At 47.0% G+C, this 19,280-nt stretch overlaps 1 protein-coding gene across 1 annotated transcript in view; it reads right to left on the bottom strand.

The window, feature by feature from the left end:
• LOC144103985 (venom metalloproteinase antarease-like TpachMP_B) overlaps nt 1-19,280 on the bottom strand; it is an 81,433-nt gene that overhangs the window by 2,913 nt on the left and 59,240 nt on the right. The window contains exons 4-5 of the mRNA XM_077636737.1: nt 6,278-6,442; nt 599-736 (exon numbers count right to left, since the gene is read on the bottom strand). Coding sequence (XP_077492863.1) covers nt 712-736; nt 6,278-6,442 — 190 coding nt within the window. The 3' untranslated portion in view covers nt 599-711. The remainder of the gene's footprint in view (nt 1-598; nt 737-6,277; nt 6,443-19,280) is intronic.

The raw sequence follows: 19,280 nt of genomic DNA, 5'->3' as shown, positions 1-19,280 counted from the left end.
TTGCCTAGCTGTCGCTCTTATCACAGTTGTTCAAGTGACATCACGGGCGCCTTCTGTGGTACATCCCATAGTTTTAGCCAATGCAAGCTTGAGCAGGTGTAAATAAGCCGATTACATATGACTACGGCTTTTCGCCCGTTGCACGCATCACTCAATGACGGCCCCTGTGACTTTGTATAAAGCTCCCTAATGACAATATAGTGTTTATTAGCAGGGACTATGCATTTCTATCACCGTGTTCATAACTACAGGAACTTCAAGAACGCGCAAGTCCCTTTCTTTCCGCGTCTCTATGGGCAAAATTTCAAAGCATTTTTAGTTATATGTGGCGCTTTGTGCTTGGTGTCTTTCTGAGGTAAACAAAATACATGCGCATAGTTAAAATAAGTTTAGTGCAACAAACTCGAGGTGCAGTTTGAATCGAACACTTTTAACAAAAGGGAGATTTGAAGTTTTCAGATTTGCTGCGCTGTGCTATTAAATTGATTTGAAATTGTGACAATTATTATAGTCTACTGTTTTAAATCAGTGAAATGAATATAACGCGTTGAAAAGAGAAGAACACAGAAAAAAAACAAATTTAGTTTACTTCTCTTACCATTGTCTTGTTCTGACTTGAAAGACCACAATATATATAGTCGGGCGCTGTATGTATATGATGCTCCCTTGCACCTTCGGTACTTGACGTTGCGCAAACTAAAACGCAGGACTTTATATCGTACTGCTCGCTGTATTTCTGAAACACAGTGATAAGAAATTTCATTACGTGCGTCAGAGAATTGTAGTTTTTAAAAAAAACCTCTATAGGCAAAGGTGATTCCCCAAAGACTAACAGCAGGATTAATAGTAAGAGCAAAGCATTTTAGGCTTAGACGGTAATAAAATACAGCGAAGCTTAAGTTCAAGCTGATATTCCTAAATTGGGCTTAACCTGCAGCCAATGTGGCTATATTATTATCCGATTTAGAGCGCCGGGCGTAGTGACTGGAAAAACGTACCGCCACAAACTCCACGTTTTTGTCTTGTTTGTGGTGCGTTTTGCAATACTTTTCTGCATCTTGTACAGTTTTCCGAATAATTGCTTCGGAAATGGGGGGATAACTCCTTGCTTGCAAGTTTAACAGGCACTTTCCTTTTTGAGACCTGCAAAAAATGTGTCGTAGTTTTCGTATCGAACGGCTACCCAGCGGATCGCTAGAAAAGTGAACAATGTTAGCTCAATAGCGATCCTCCGATTCTATAATAACGTTAAAGGTTGTACCGGTGCAATAAAAGACGCTGTCAGAAATTTTAGAGGTATTAAAAAGGTCAGCACGGTTCATTTGAGCTTTTCAAAAGGTTACCTACCAATACTTTTTTTGCGTTCCATTCAGATGTACCTCACGAAAACAGCAGGAGCTTTGGCAGATCGGTCAATGAAGGTATCCAGCATCTGTATTGTTTAGCCCAAGAAATACCCTGTACTTCCATTCTGTGGAATCTAAGTTTAAAATCTTAGCGACATCATAGCAAGGCGCTCTCTAAATTGAAGCATATTTCTTTCTGCTGTGTGGCCAAAGAGTAGTAATATGCGAAAACACTTTTTTATTTATTTATTTATTACAACCTCAAAGGCCCCATTAAAGGTGTATTACATGAGGGAGTGGAATTCAGGGCACATGGTTGATTCGATGGATTTTTTGAATGATGATGGGTCGGAGTGAAGTACGATGGTGTTGGGCAAGTCATTCCAGTCCTTTGCAGTGGGGACAAAAAATGGCAGACAGGGGAGCACTAGTCCATGCAAGGGGAGGGTAAACAGCCTTCTGGTGGTTTGTGCGGCTGGGCAGGGCTGATAATAGACTTGGTCATGGGGTGATAGTAAAATTTATGAAAAAGGCCTAGTCTTGCAATAGTACGGTGGTCTGCCAAATTAGTAAGATGAACATTACGTTTTAGTTCAGTGACACTTACATGAAAGGAATAGGCCGAGTAGATGAATCCTGCTGCGCGGTTTTGTGTTGCTTCCAGTAAGTTAGAAAGGTTACTTTGATAGGGGTCCCAAACCGCGCATGCGTATTCAAGTTTGGGACGAATGAATGTTAAATAAGCTAACAACTTTACTGAAGGAGGATCTAGGCGAAGGGTTCGGCGAAAATAACCGAGAACACGATTAGCATTGTTAATAATCTGCGTTACGTGATGTGACCAATTGAGATCGCGGGTTAAATGAACACCCAAGTATTTATACTCCATTACAGCAATGATTTCGGAATTAGAGATTGAGTAGCTTGAAGTAGGTTGGGAGCGACGTCGATGAAAGGATAAGAGAGATATTTTATTCGCGTTTAAAGACATTAGCCATTCGTTACACCAGGTTATTACACAGTCAATGTCGGATTCTAGGAGTTGGATGTCAGTACTGTTGGTTATTTGGCGGTAAATAACGCAGTCGTCTGCAAACATACGCACGTTAGAACACAAGTTAGCTGGTAAGTCATTAATATAAATAAGGAAGAGAAGGGGCCCCAGGACGGTGCCTTGTGGCACCCCAGACAGAACAGAAGCGTAAGAAGATGTTCGCTTATTAGCAAAACAAACTGCTGTCGGTTAGTAAGGAAGTTCCGTATCCATTCCAAAACAAAGCAATTAAGATTTAGGCGTGAAAGTTTTAGAAAAAGCCGCTTATGAGGAACTTTGTCGAAGGCCTTTTCAAAATCAAGAAACAGAGCGTCAACTGGAATGTTAAGGTCGAGGTTAGAGCTTAAGTCGATAACAAACAATGCTAGTTGAGTGTCGCATGATAAACCTTTTAGAAAGCCATGTTGAGCAGGCTGGAAAAAAATTAACTGAAACTAGGAATTTCATAATATGCGAGTATATTACATGCTCCATTAACTTTTAAGGAATGCTAGTGATGAATATCGGTCGGTAATTATGACGAGAAGACGATGGGCCCTTTTTTGGGACTGGAATGACTTTGCCCACATTAAATCGCTCGGCACCATGACGCCTCTTCACCGCACGAAGAAAACCGTGTTTCTACAACGTACGTTTACGCATGCTTGGGATTGCTTGAGATTAGGTGTTCGCATGAAAAGCGCTACAAATATGGCGCTAATTGTAATAGTTTTGCTTATGGCACTTATATTCCATGTTGCTCCTGTAGAGTGCCAGTAACGGATGGTTGGGGGCACAAGTGGCGATGCGTGCCACACAGATACTAACTGCGAGGAATAAGTTTATTGTTGCCTTGATAACTGGAGTATCAGTCTTGCTATAATTAATCTCATTAATTGCGCTGCGGAAGTATTGCTGCATGAGTGCACAGTTTTTCATAAGGCTGGGTATTCGGAAAGGAAAATCTGAAGCGCGGGCCGCGTCTGAAACCAGAACGCACCAATACTCGATTGGGAAACATCAACTGCTTAATACCACTACACGAAGACACGTTGGTGAGCGTTTCAAAGATAGCAGTGAAGTGCATTTTTGATCCCGCGTTGAATACACTACGCCGACTCTGCAAAGCATTTCATGGCATCGGGTACTTTAGAAGATTATAACCAGTGTTTTTTTTTGTATAGATATATTAAGAACATAGAAAAGCATAAGAGGCAGCCGCACTTCTTCTGTATAATAGCGCCTGTGTATTTAAACCTTCCCCATCAACAATCGAAGTTTTTTTTAATAAGAATAAGATTTATAGCCGGCCACGCCATCAAGCATTCGTTGAAGCCTCCCTGAAAAAATGAATTTCTTGATAGCCTTCGCAGATTTCAGGTCTGAGATGGTCGTAGTCGCACTCAGGTGCGGGCTCTGTTCCTTGATAACTCGGTGTATGGCCGTGTTCGTCCGATGTCTTTTACCCATCGGTGAGAAAGCGTGTGCTTTCCTTGTCCTTAGCCGTGGCAACGAGCGGCTAGATAAAATTGCGGGAATAAGGAGGCTATAAAAAATTTAGCTCTAGATATAACATCTCATGTGGCTCATTTCATACCTCTATGGGTTCCTTACACCTTTAGTACAGTTCCCACGTGATGTGCATGACATCTTGTGTACTCGGTATGAATTCCTCTACCGTGACCACGGCCCGATAACAGTTACAGAAATGATCTTGTGGGGAACGAATATGATATTTCTACCACAATGCGCGCAATCAATATGTGCAAGGCTATCGAACCTGTCGGTTACAGCAACGTAAAAATTCCCAGTTCCTAATTTATTTAATCTATCCGGTTCATATGTCCCCTGACATAAAAGTAACTGGCCGCAATTTTTGCGTCATTAGGAAACCAACGCACTGTTGAAGACACAAATTATTTCACTAGATCCCATCAGTCATGAGTGGCCAGTAATTCTAACTCTGATTAGCCCGCAAAGAAGTTTCTTGCGAAAAAGTAATTATACTTGACGAGACGAAACAAACTGACGCTGACATATGAATAAACGGCTACCCGATTTTCGTCATCTAGAATAATAAAGAGGAGTGGAACCGCCGAAGAAGCCTACTCTCGCGGAGCGCTTAAATAATCGCAAAAAAAAGCAAAGCGAGCCCCTTTTTCCTTCAGAGCTGTAATAAGCTGGACGCTTGCACCTATTTTCCACAAGCACGGTGAATAAAATGTGCCCACCTATACCAACAAGACACGGACTGAGCTTGTAACATGAAAAACCTTTATCTTTCGGGCAAGCTTCGTGGCGTGATTTCCGCAATTGCCTGCACCGATTTTTCAATAGTATACATAGAGAACTAAACTTTTAACAAGCCGTCTAAGACAGCACCAGAACGATTTGCGAAACTCAGACGTAACAACGAAATCTATCGTTGTGCAACGGAAGAAAAGTGGGAACAAGGTTAATTCGGTCGATTCTAAGGCGACAGCCTGACAGACTGTATCAGCCCGCCTAAGCCTTGAGTAACTTATGTTTTAGACAACGCATTCCACACCAAGTAGAAACGATTGCTCCTTACATTCCTTCAATGTCAAATCAATCAAAACATTAACAAAAGCTACAAAACATGGATGCTCTAAGGCAGGGGCTTGAGTGTAAGCAATAGAGTCATAGCACTCCCGAAACAATCTTTTTTCTCTAAGTTAAGTAAACATTTATTTTCACCCGCTCCATACGTACTCCGCAAGATTTACAAAATGCCTTTTCAAATAAAGATGAGCAGTATATTTATTTAAAAACATTGGCTTACAGGACCGGCATAAACATCGAATGTTCAATTTTTGGCTTAAGCGGGCTTATTTTGGCGAAACGCAATTCCACCAGCATTATACGACCTTCCACCAAAGAATAATTTGTCTAGTCTTTTTACGTGAGTTTATTTCACAAATATTAAGCATATAGCCCGCAAAAAATCTGGCCTCCTTACTGCTCCAACCGTTGCTTAAGCCCTAATGATAGGCCCCAGTCAGACACGTGACCGCACTTTCATAATATAATGCTACACAAGAATCTACTTCACAAATTGTATGTAAATATTGAATGGTGTATTTAACTGGGTTATATACTGGTGCCACTAGTTGGTGTAGCATAATGCTGGTAAAAAATCTTGTGGGCTGCTCAGAAATTGAGAGGACAACATAGAGGAAGGATAAGTAAAAACTGCTATGTGTGCTTTGTCATTTCCTTCATGTTGCCCATTAAATATCTAGATAGCACACAAATTCTCACACTTTTTGCATCTGCAGCGTTATGCTTCGCTGTTTATTTGAAAAGCATTCGAGGTTCTTTGCAACGCTTTTATTGACATATTTTATGGATCCTCAGCAGGAGTGGCCACATAGGTAGAAGTGTCAAGCAAGGTGTTGTGCCCAAGGTGTTTTGAATTGGTGTTGATTTAAGTCGATTGAGGACCATAAAATTAAATTCCTACTGCATGATCCTTTTTTTCTGTTGAGACTGTTTTGACACCTTAGGTGGCATTTATTGAGTTATTCTTGCGACTACAACGTGTTTCTCACGTGGTTGTCAATTCTTTTGAAGAGACATCTTGCAGGTATTTTTGCGCCTAGAGCCGTCGATCCCCCCTCGATTAAGAACGATGGCCTAACAAATGGCATGGTGGTGGCTTCACGATTCATGTTGAAACTGAGTTATTCAAAGTGGCATCAAAAGTGATGATGCACGGTGTTTCGTGTTCAAAAAGCGCGCGAAGCGGTTGCATAATGTTTATTATTTCTCAGTAAAAACCACTGCAGTAGAGAAGCGCTGCTGACAAATCGAGAATTTGCCTACCACATGCACTCTTATAAACGAAATTTAAATGTGTAGCAAAAAGCGAGCTTACTTCAAAAAAGTGGAAACTTGTTTCTGGGTGCATTGTGACCAAGGAAGCATGCTTTGATTTGTCCACGTTGACAAGATGTATTGGGGGTCGTCACGGCATTCCAAGGCTCCCGGGCTCTCAGGTAGATGTGAAGGTGCTTTAGCGCCATCGTGTTCAGCCCCCACACTGCATAAAATATTTTAATTACTTGAGTTTTATGAGAGAGCATCGAGTTTCACAAGGAAATGCCATACCAAATTTCAAATAAACTTTCTAATTGCCCTCTAACTAGTACAGGTCATTTTAACAAATGCTCGTAATACGATATCACGTGTCGTGACGAATGATAAAAACCGTTTTGTCTGCATTGCAAGCCTAAATTGGAAGATAATTCTCCCGGGTTTAATTGGTCGATTAGTGTACAAAAAGCCTACGTTACTGGTTTTAGCACGCTTCTTACGGTGACGCTTTTTGCACAAGGTGATCAACTCGAATCTATGAAAGTTTAGAGATCTCTGACTTTCAACCGAAAAAAAAAATTGCCCCACGAATGAATTTTCTTTAATACTTGTATTGAAGCAAAACATCCGTAGTAAAGACATATCTGAAAGACTGTGCGAAATAACTATTGAGAAGCATAAAAAGAAGCGAAAGCAAAAATTACACTTCTCAATACATATTTCATTCTAAAGTAAGCTCCGCGATTTTCAAAGACGAAATGACTTCCGGTATCAATCTCAAAGCATCCAGTGTTGCTGTCCAAAGTAGAAACCCCTTTCCTGCACCATGTTTGCAAGGCGGTGAATTTTGGAGGTATAATATTTGCGATAATCTGCTTTAGCTTCAAACACATTGCAACACAGATTGTGCTCAATATGACCGCAAACATCTTCGGCATTCGGCTCTAGCATCTCAAAAGATCGTGCAAGGAATATCAAATACTAGAAATTCAACAAACCGTTCTTCACATCAAGTAATACGCGAAGATAAAAGATTCATAAAAGCTTTCCAGCTTTTGCAGGAAAATCATACAACTCAAAAACATTCAGATTGTGTAATATAGCACAATAAATCTTGCACATCAGTTCCAGAACGATCGTAGGGCAGCTGTTAGTACGGTTGGAAAAATATAGTGAGTAACGAGTCATGAATACTTTCTTCCGCTAAACAGAGAACAGGAAAGAGATTTCGAAGAGCCAGGCACTCGTCACTCAAATTAAATTGTTTTAGAATGTTTGGTCATACCTCTATCACCCAGGGTAATGTGGTGCTAGCTCGAAGATAGAGCTTCCATACCATGGTATCCTGTAAAGCTCAATAGTGTTGAAAACAGGACGGGGAAGATAAATAAAGAGGCGCAGTAACGAGTTTGAGTGATACAAGGAACTTTATTATGTAGAAGAGTTAGCACGCAATAGAGACGGCAGCCTCTGAATGAAAATAGGAAAATTAAGCTTGAAAAAACTGGAAAGTTTGCAATGACAGGCAAGAAAGAAAGCTTCATTGCCATTCAGTTCATTGTAGCTAAATTGCTACAAAACCATGCTCGGAAGCGTAAAGGAACCACAAGCATTCTGGTGCTGCTGGCACAGGTTGTTTTGGCGATAAATTACACGTTTCGCCGACAGCGAGAGAGGCACTGAAGGAGGCCTAAAGGAAGTGACAATGACAAATGGTGCAGGTTGTTTGGGGTAACAGCAGATATTTTAGAGAACGTTTAGAACCTGGTGAAGATTATGTAGGATACTGTTCTTATTTTCCCAATTAAGAAAAAAATAGGCTATGAATGAGTTCAGAAATTAAGTTTGTCATGTTGTTCTTTGCTAACAAAGTATATTATAACGTAATAAAAATATATCGTCTTTATACTTGAGTGAAATAAAATTCCGGATGGCTTTCAGAAATAATATTCAGAAATAGACCATGATTACTCCACTAAAAGGTAACAAAATCCTGCTGAATATACATCAACCACATGTATGCCATGCTGAGGTGATGCGACCACAAGTACGGGATGCTAAGGGGTTCTTTGAGGTGGTCATGATCAGGACTTATCTTGCCCATTTGTATGGCAAGTCCTCACATGAGGCTACTAGTATGCCATGTTTATTCCTGCATTCGGCCGTCCTCCTCTACAGTCCGTTTTTCGCTTATATTTGATTAATTTAACCTTTACAAATTTTTAATTTAAAAACAGTGAGATATAAGTTTGTGCTGTTTGTTGAGTTCGATTGTACATTCAGGCCTACTTTATATACCCAATATTGCTGAATAATTAGACGACTAACATATTTAAATTAACCAACAATTTTTTCTATTCTTTTTACTTCTGGTGGCAATGTTATAAAGCGATATTGATGGCCGTGAATATCGAAGGAGAGCGCTATTTTTACATTTTATTAATGGGTATTGTGGTTCCATATACTGAATATCAAAAATAAGTTTTTGAAAGCATGTTGTGTTCGGTTTCCTGTATTACCTGGTTATAAAATGGCGTCGCTGCTCGCAGTATTGTCGCCGAAAAGAATTTAATTAGTTCAACGTCACTAAAAAGCAAGCTGCGCCTTATTTTGATCCATAGAAAATGAGAGGAACACAATTTTGTAAATATGCAATGCAAGAAAGCCATCTCAACGACCTTGCAAATGCGCATTTTTTACTTTTGATATTTAGATACAAGTTTTCGATTTAGAAAAGTTAAAAACACCTTACATAATATCCGCTTGGCTGTACAAGCAAGCCCAACGTACTCCTCCGACGATTTTCAATTTTAAAATAAATACCTCTTAAGAGTAAAAAAATAATCCTATATAAAGCATTTTTAGGATACGTGAAAACGCTTCATGCAAGTCAAATATCGACTCCTGCGCAGACAGCGCGGCACTAGTTTTTAAAATCAGTGAACAGTGTGTGTAGACATAAATGAGCTGCAAAGAAACAATAACTGCCCTACTTTTTACGGGAACACTGGAAAAACTAATATAAGGAAGCGCATACGCAGAGTTAAGGTTGCAATGCGATTGGTTTCTTAGTGCTTACAGAAGCTGATCACAGAATTGGGTTGGGAAACATTTGGGATCAGATATAATAAGAATAAATCTGGGTGGCACATCTCGGCTGAGAAACAGGTTGATTGATTCCAGGCCATTATCTAGAACTAACAAAAGGCTCAGCAAAACACTGCGTTTAGAAAAAAGTACAACGTAACATTTTAGTGTTCAGCAGTATGAGAAGAAAACGAACATATACAGTACAGAGTACAGATTTATATTGGAGAGGCAATACCTCTACCAAGGAAAGGCAGCGAACGAAGATTCGGGCCGAATAGTCAGATACTGTATACTTACTGTGCGGCACAAACCTTGAACCTAACGAATAGCTTGAACTTAAATTGAGGTCACCCAGGTGAGGTATGGGAAAGGAGAAAATATTTGTGCTAGCATACGATGAGAGAACGGAGAAGATCAGGGAAGGAAGTGAAATGAGTTAAAATTAAAAAAACAAATATGGTAGTTGATTTGAGTAGTTTGGCCGAATTTGAATTCGGTGCTCTAGTAGTTCGCTTCCAATAGTGCGGTGTTAAGATCTATCGTTCGCGGATGGAAGTTGTTAGCATAGTGCTAATGGGTTAATGTCCATATATGCAGAATTGCTCATTTTCTACATTCTGCATTTTACTACATCCCTGGGAATCCTTCTGGCACTCCTGGCACAGTGGCGGACTGGTCAAGCGATACGCCATTGCCCTTCTATGGCAGGTGCTATCATCGGTGGGACTTGTGTTGCGATCGCAATGCTCTTCACGAGTAGCCTCTCACAATTAAATAAGGTGCCGTCAGACATGGTGGGCAGGCTGCTGCCCTGTTCAGATCGATCCTTCCGTCCGTCCATCCGTCCGTCCATCCATCCATCCATCCATCCATCCGTCCGTCCGTCCGTCCACCCACCCACCCACACACACACACACACACACACACACACACACACACACACACACACACACACACACACACACACACACATTTATATATATATATATATATATATATATATATATATATATATATTGTCACGGAGTTCTCACGGAGAGACGCTTCAACAGCTGGAGTCGGCAAGAGGAGACGGTAATGGCGGCCGATCCGCGATAGCACGAACGCAACCTCATCGTCTTCGCGGACAGCTTGCGCCACCTGGCAACACTAGGTGGCATTATTCCCCCCTCCGAAAAAGAAGGGCATCGCAGTGGTGCCGCCAGCAGCGTAGGCGCGCTAAGGTTCAGAAGGGAAACAGAGAAGAACGCTAGGAAAACGGAGCACACACAGAGTCACAACGGAGGGCCGCTAAGCCGTTATCGGGCATAGTACGGCTTAAGCCGCACAACGTGCACAATGTCAGAGCTGTTGGGCTGTCGACGTCTCGGTTGCGCGGCACCGTCGGGAACCACTTCATAGGTAACATCACTGATACGCCGTAGCACATTATAGGGGCCAAAGTACCGGCAGAGTAGTTTCTCGGACAAGCCCTGGCGGCGGACAGGTGTCCACACCCAAACTTGTTCACCGGGATTGTAGTCGACCTGTCGGTGTCGAAGGTTGTAACGGCGCGCATCAGTGCCCTGCTGCTGGCCGATGTGTACGCGGGCAAGCTGACGGGCTTCTTCAGCGCGTTGGGCAATTTCATGAACATCGGGTGCGAGTTGGTCGTCATCGAGGCATGGTAGCATCGCGTCAAGCATGCTCTGGACTTCACGTCCATATACAAGACGAAAGGGAGTAAAGCGTGTAGTCTCCTGGAGGGCCGTGTTGTACGCAAATGTGACGTACGGTAGCACCTCATCCCAAGTTTTGTGCTGAACGTCTACGTACATTGACAGCATGTCCGCAATGGTCTTGTTTAAGCGTTCGGTTAGCCCATTGCTCTGCGGATGAGAAGCTGTGGTCTTGCGATGGCTAGTGCAGCTCAACGTAAATATATGGTTGATTAGCTGCGCTGTAAACGCTGTGCCTCTGTCGGTAATAACGCACGAAGGGGCTCCGTGTCGCAAGGCGATGTTTTGCATGAAAAAGTCGGCGACCTCTGAAGCTGTGGCACAGGGTATCGCCTTGGTCTCGGCGTAGCGAGTCAAATAGTCAGTAGCGACTATGATCCACTTGTTTCCTGAGAGTGACAACGGAAAAGGACCGAGAAGGTCCATTCCTATTTGATCGAACGGAGAGCGGGGTGTAGTAACGGGCTTGAGAAAACCCGCCGGCTTAAGCGGTGGCGTCTTCCGGCGCTGGCATTCACGGCAGCTTTTTACGTACCTTTGGACATCGTCCGAGAGTCCGGGCCAGTAGTACATGTTGCGTATCCTGGCGAGCGTCCGGGAAAAACCCAGATGGCCTGAAGTGGGCTCGTCGTGGCATGCCAATAAAATGTCGGCGCGAAGATCGGCCGGAAGTACCAGAAGGTAAGCTCTTTCTTGGCCTCTCGAGTTCTTCTTGTATAAGATAACTTCGCGCAAACAGAAAGAGCCGAGACGTCGAGCGAAGTGTCGTGGTAGAGGCATGGCGTGACCTTCAAGGTTGTCAATCAGCGGTCGGAGGTCCGTGTCAGCCCGCTGCCGGGCTATTATGTCCGATGCATTAAGTATACCGAGGAAACCGCTGTCGTCGTCGATTTCGGGACCGGAAGAGTCGAGTGGTGCACGCGACAGCGTGTCGGCGTCTTCGTGTTTACGGCCCGACTTATATACGATGGTAATGTCGAATTCTTGGAGCCGTAAACTCCAGCGGGCCAATCGTCCAGACGGGTCTCGCAAATTAGCCAGCCAGCATAGGCAGTGGTGGTCGGTTACGACTTTGAATGCGCGGCCGTAAAGGTAAGGGCGAAATTTCATGGTGGCCCACACGACAGCAAGGCATTCCTTCTCTGACGTAGAGTAATTGCGTTCGGCGCGGGAGAGAGTACGGCTAGCATAGGCTATAACTCTCTCAATGCCCTCTTGGTGTTGGACAAGGACAGCTCCAAGACCGATATTGCTGGCGTCGGTGTGGATCTCGGTGTCGGCCTCTTCGTCGAAGTGTGCAAGAACGGGAGATGTCTGAAGGCGTTGGCGGAGCGAAGAGAAAGCCGTCTCTTGGTCTATTGTCCAAACGAAGGAGGTGTTGCTCCTGGTGAGGCGCGTCAACGGCTCTGCAATCTTTGAGAAGTCCGCAATAAACCGTCGGTAATATGCACAGAGACCCAGAAAACGCTGGACAGCTTTCTTGTCAGTCGGAGTAGGAAAATTGGCGACGGCGGCTGTCTTGTAGGGGTCGGGTCGAACTCCGTCGGCGCTCACAACGTGACCGAGGAACTTGAGCTCTGTGTAACCGAAGTGGCACTTCTGGGGCTTCAGCGTAAGGTCAGCGGAATGGAGGGCTCTGAGGACAGTTCGCAGGCGCACGAGATGCTGTTCAAAAGTTTCTGAAAAAACGACAACGTCGTCCAGGTATACAAGACAACTTTGCCACTTGAGGCTGGTGAGGACAGTGTCCATCATCCGTTGAAACGTCGCTGGCGCAGAGCACAAGCCAAAAGGCAGCACTTTGAATTCATAGAGGCCATCTGGTGTAACGAAGGCAGTTTTTTCGCGGTCCCGTTCGTCCACTTCAATTTGCCAATAACCGCTCTTCAGGTCAATGGATGAAAAGTACTTAGCACGCCGTAATCTGTCCAGTGAGTCATCAATGCGGGGCAACGGGTAGACGTCCTTTTTAGTCACATTGTTTAATTTACGGTAGTCCACGCAGAATCGAAGTGTTCCATCCTTCTTTTTAACAAGGACAACAGGCGAAGACCACGGGCTTTCGGAAGGTTGAACTACACCGTCGTCAATCATCTCCTGAACTTGCTCTTGGATTACTTCCCGTTCTTTAGCGGAAACACGATAAGGCTGCTGGCGGATAGGGCGAGCGTCGTCATACGTAATGATCCCGTGTTGCGTTAGGGGCGTTTGACGAACTTTCGACGAAGAAGCGAAACACTGTTTATACTCCAATAGCAAGTGCTCTAAGGCCAGGCGCTTTCCTTCGGGGAGGTTGCAGTTTATGTCGACATTCGGAACAGATTGGTCGTCAGTGGCGCGCGATGATTGGTCGTCAGGGGCCGCTGCCGCGAACGCAAAGCAGATCGGAACATCCACAACAGCTTCAGCGGTAGCGATCGCAGTTCCAGAGAAAAGGTGCCGGTGCTCTGGAGAAAAATTTGTAACAAGGATCGCAGACCGGCCAGCGCGAATTGTTAGTAAGCTTCGAGCGGCGCAGATGCCTTGAGTCAGGAGGAGCGAATGATTAGCCTCGGCGACTGCTTCAGCGTCGTGCAACTCAGCACAGGCGACTTCAATCAAAACACTGCTACGGGGCGGAAGTGTGACGCTGTCGGCGAAAACGCGAAGTGCGGCACTGCGTTGGCAGGAGTTGTCGAGTTCGGCGGCTTCCTCTGTGGAAAACATGACGATTCGGTTGCGCAGATCGATAATTGCTCCATACTCCCGCAGAAAGTCGATGCCGAGGATTAGGTCCCGAGAACACTCGCCCAGGACGATGCAGCTGACGACGAACGTGGACTTGCTGATCTGAACGCGAGCAGTGCACATACCCTTGGGCGTAACCAGATGACCGCCGGCAGTTCGAAGGTGCGCGCCAGGCCAAGGGGTAATCACTTTTTTCAGAATGGTCGCCAGTTGTCCACTTAAGATCGAATAATCGGCCCCGGTATCAACTAATGCGCTTACTCTGCGACCATCGATAAGAACGGGTATTTCTAAAGAAACGCGGTTTTTTAACTCTGGTGATGGCGTCGGCGGGTTTTTGTCGGATTGTAGCGGCGACGACGGGAGGTCTTCAGCACAGCGCCCCCCAGCGACCTCGCCCCCGAAGGTCGCTGGTTTCAGTTTTCCCGACGAGGACTTGGCGATCGGCCCGGTGCCGCTCGCGAGAAGCCGGGAGGTGTCGGGGAAGAGCGCCTCGGTGAGGGTGAGCGCGACTGCCGCTGCACTCGGGATGGATTGCGCTGGTCCGCAAGGAATTCTTCAATTTCAGGGGGTCGTTCACCTTGACGGGGTCTCGGTGAGTCGGTGCGGAAGCCTTGGATGCCGATGCGTCGGTAATAACAATTTCGATAAAGATGACCTGGCTCTCCGCAGTGAAAACAGAGCGGTCGTCGGTTAGGTGTACGCCAAACGTCGGCCTTTCGGAGGGGTGCTCGACGATCCTCGAAGTACTGCACCGGTTGCACAGAGGGCCGCGGGGCTTGAGGCGTGGCGTGAATTGGTGGCGGCGAAGCGGGAGCCGGACGCCTTGCAACTTCGGCGTACGTCGGACGGTGGTAGTCCCCAGGCAGAGTTGGTACGTCGACCGCAGGAACAGGGCCCCGGAACGCCTGTTGCACCTCCTCTCGTACAAGAGCGGAGATGGAACCGAGCGCAGGCTGCGACGGGCTACAAAATTTGTGAAGCTCCTCACGCACGATTGTGCGAATAAGTTCCCGCAAATCATCAGGATGCTGTCCGATGGTGGCAAACGATGATGTGACTGCAGCAGCATGCACGGGCCGGTCGTAACTGGCGCAACGCTGTTGCAGGACCTTCTCCATCGTTGTGGCTTCCGAAAGAAATGCAGCAACTGTAGATGGTGGACTGCGCACGAGGCCTGCGAACAGCTGCTCTTTGACGCCTCTCATTAAGTGCCGAAGTTTCTTCTCTTCAGGCATGGCAGGATCAGCTCTCCTGAAGAGCCGCGTCATGTCCTCGACGTACATTTGTACGCTTTCGTTCGGTAGCTGGACGCGGGACTGGATTGCCCGCTCCGCTCTTTCGCGGCGATCCGCGCTGGTGTAGGCCTCCAGCAGGCGACGACGAAACTCTCGCCAGGAAGTTAGAACTTCCTCACGGTTCTCAAACCACGTGCGGGCGCCATCCTCTAGGCTAAAGTAGACGTTTCTTAGTTTCGCGGCGTCGTCCCACTGGTTATAAGCAGCCACACGCTCGAAGTGAAGGAACCAGTCCTCCACGTCTTCGAAAAGGTCCCCGTGGAAGGCCTTGGGAACCCGCGGGGTCTGCAAGGTATAGTGGGCAGGTGTAGCACCGGCAGCTACCGTGAGAATACCGGTGGCTGGTATCATGACTGTCGCGAGTAGTCCAAGCTCCGGTGAAAGTCCCTGCAGCCTCCGGCTGAAGCGGTGTACCGGGGTGTCAATCGGCGCAGGGCTGGCGACACGGCTCCCTGGAGGGGTTTCTTGCATGGGATACTCGTACCCAGCAGGCTCCACCAAATTGTCACGGAGTTCTCACGGAGAGACGCTTCAACAGCTGGAGTCGGCAAGAGGAGACGGTAATGGCGGCCGATCCGCGATAGCACGAACGCAACCTCATCGTCTTCGCGGACAGCTTGCGCCACCTGGCAACACTAGGTGGCAATATATATATATATATATATATATATATATATATATATATATATATATATATATATATTGTCACGACCTGAGGAGCCGTGCAGGTGGGCGTCGGAGAGAACACAAAGATTGAGCTTTTAATTAGGGAGCCAGGAGAGCCAGAGTCCAGGTCACAGAGCCAGAGTGCCACGAGCGCCAACCACCGCTTCGTCGTCTTTTCGACTAAGCGTGGAGGCCGCGCGGCGCGTTAGACACGACATTATTCCCTCCCGCGAAAGCAAACATCGTCTCGATGTGGAATGGGTTATGTACAGAGAGATAAGAAGGAAAAGAAACGAAAAATAGGGGTGATGTGAACTAGTCATCTGGCGCTAGTTGAGAGGTGAGGGAGAGTCAAGTTCGCCCTTGGGGTAAGGAGATTAAAGTACGAAACAAAGCGTGCGCACAGCGCTCAGTCACGTGAAAAGTACGGTTTTAGGTGCATTACATTAACGACTTAGGCCGTCGACACTGACGGCCGGCGACCACAGTTCCATAAGGAAGAACTTCATAGTTGAAGCGTTTCAGGGGGCGTAGGACTTTGTACGGGCCGAAATACCTATTGATAAGCTTTTCGCACAACCCCTTGCGGTGCACGGGTGTCCACACCCATACCAGGTCTCCCGGCTCGTAGTGCACATTCCTGTGCCGAAGGTCATATTGTCGAGCGTCGACGGATTGCTGGTTCTTGATGTTCAAGCGGGCCAGCTGACGGGCTTGCTCTGCTTGTTCCACGAAGTGGCCTGCTTCAGGGGTTGCCTCTGCATCGCCGTACGGGAGCATCGCGTCCAACATCATGCGGACCTCTCTACCATAGACGAGACGGAATGGGGTAAACTTGGTGGTTTCCTGCGTCGCTGTATTATATGCGAAGCTGACGTACGGCAAGATCTCATCCCACGTTTTATGTTCAACGTCAACGTACATCGAGATCTTGTCCACTAATGTTATGTTAAGCCGTTCCGTTAGACCATTGGTTTGGGGATCATACGCTGTTGTTGGTCGATGAGCTGTATGACTAAGCGTTAAGACGTCACGTAAGAGCCGGTCTGTAAAAGACTTGCCTTGGTCAGTAATGATGGTCGATAAGGCGCCGTGTCTAAGCACGATGTCGTGCATAAAGAAGTGGGCAACTTCGGCGGCAGTACCTCGCGCAAGGGCTTTCGTTTCAGCGTAACGGGTCAAGTAGTCTGTGGCGACTACGATCCACTTGTGGCCGGTCGACGAGAGAGGGAATGACCCCAGAAGGTCCATGCCGACTTTGTCGAATGGTATTTGTGGCAGCTCGATGCAGTGAGGCAGGCCGGGAGGCTTGAGCGTCGCTTTTTTTCGCCGCTGGCACTGCCGGCATGTCCGGACATAACGCTTGATGCTTGTAGTGAGCTGGGGCCAGTAGTAGTTCTGCCGGATTCGGGACAAGGCGCGTGTGACACCAAGGTGGCCGGAACTCGTTTCATCATGGCAGGCAAGGAGAACTTCATCCCGTAAATCAGACTGTACGACGAGCAGGTAAGTTGTCGGACTTGAAAGAGATTTCTTTTTATAAAGTACCCCGCTCCGGACGCAGAACGATGATAGCCCACGAGCCAGGTACCGTGGTATGTCAGAGTGCCCACCTTCGAGATGTTCTATGAGCAGACGCAGCTCGGCGTCTGCACGCGGTCTGGAAACGAGCTCAGACGTGCTGACCGCTCCCAGGAAGCTATCGTCGTCGATGGTGTCTTGTGGAGGAGGTTCGACGGGAGCGCGTGACAGGCTATCAGCGTTGGTGTGTTTCCGGCCGGACGTATAGGTGACGGTGAAATCGAATTCTTGCAGGCATAATACCCAACGTGCAAGGCGGCCGCAAGGATCTTTTAAAATTTTCAGCCAGCACAGCAAATGGTGGTCGGTGACGACGCAAAACGGTCTGCCGTACAGGTATGGGCGGAACTTAGCTGCTGACCAGACTACCGCTAAATATTATTTTTCGGTGGTAGAGTAGTTCAACCCAGCTCGCGAAAGTGCGCGGCTGGCGTAGGCAATTATTTTGACGACACCGTCTTGCCGCTGGACGAGAACGGCGCCATGACCGACGTTGCTCGCATCCGTATGTACCTTCGTGTCGGCATCTTCGTCGAAATGTGCTAGGATTGGCGGCGATTGGAGTCGGCGTCGTAATTCGTCGAAGGCAGTTTGCTGTTCATTGCCCCAGGAAAATGATGCATCAGCCCGTGTTAGGAACGTCAAAGGGCTGGCAAGCTGGGCGAAGTTTCTAATGAAGCGACGATAGTAGGAGCACAGGCCCAGGAAACGTCGGACTGCTTTTTTGTGAACGGGGACCGGAAAGGCAGCAACGGCAACCAGCTTCTCTGGGTCAGCTCGGATTCCATCAGCAATAATGACGTGCCCGAGAAACCGCAATTCGGTGAACCCAAAGTGACAATTTTGTGGTTTGAGGGAGAGGTTGGCGGAACGAACGGCTTAGATGACAGTTCTGAGGCGAGGGGATGATCCGTGAAGGTTACGGAAAAAATAGTGACATCGTCAAGATAAACAAGATATGTCTGCCACTTCAGACCTGTGAGGACGGTGTCCACCATTCTCTGGAAAGTGGCCGGAGCGCAGCAGAGCCCGAATGGGAGGACGCGAAATTTGTAGAGCCCGTACGGTGGGACGAAGGCGGTTTTCTCACGGTCCCTCTCATCGAATTCTATCTGCCAATAACCGCTGCTGAGGTCTACCAAAGAGAAGTACTTGGCTTGACGAAGACGGTCGAGGGAGTCATCGATACGTGACAGCGGATACACGTCTTTCTTTGTCACACTGTTAAGTTTCTTATAGTCGACGCAGAATCGCAGTGTTCTGTCTTCTTCCCGAGGACGACAGGAGACGACCACGGGCTGCTGGATGGTTGGATGATGCCGTCCGCGAGCATCTCCCTGACCTGTGTTTGTATAGCATCTCGTTCCCGAGTTCACTCAGGATAGGGCTGCTGACGGATGGGTCGAGCTCTCTCATGCGTGATGATGCGGTGTTTTTCGCACTTTAGATGACGACGTGAAACACGCACTAAACTCCCGCAAGAGGTCCTGGAGTTTCCCCTTTTCAGCGCGTGAAAGGCCCAGATTTATGTTGACCTCGTTGAGCGCTTCTGCGTCACCTCCAGGTGTGCCCTCCTCGCAAGCAAAGCATTCGGCCACTTCCTGAACGTGGTCGACGTAAGCGATGGCTGTGCCACGGAATAGATGTCGATGCTCATTGCAAAAGTTGGTAGCAAGGACCTCTGTCCAACTGTCATGAAGGCAGCCAAGGCCTCGTGCTACCGCAATCCCCTTAGTGAGTACGAGAGAGACATTAGGCTAGACAACTCGGAGAATGCTGGCACGTGGGGGCACCGTAACGTTATCGTCGGCAACTCGCAGGGCGGACCAAGAACCTTGGTGCGCCGGCTTTGCAATGGAAATTTTGGTAGAAAACGTCAGCAAGCGATACGGGAGGTCTGTTATAGCGCCGTGCTCGCGAAGACAGTCGATGCCAAGGTTGACATCGCGAGAAGATTCGCGCAGAACAAGAAAAGTGGCGACGA

The sequence above is a fragment of the Amblyomma americanum genome, chromosome 9, assembly GCF_052857255.1.
Source record: "Amblyomma americanum isolate KBUSLIRL-KWMA chromosome 9, ASM5285725v1, whole genome shotgun sequence".
Classification (NCBI taxonomy): Eukaryota; Metazoa; Arthropoda; class Arachnida; order Ixodida; family Ixodidae; genus Amblyomma; species Amblyomma americanum.
The sequence above is the reverse complement of the archived record's forward strand: the minus strand, read 5'-3'. Positions and strand labels throughout refer to the sequence as shown.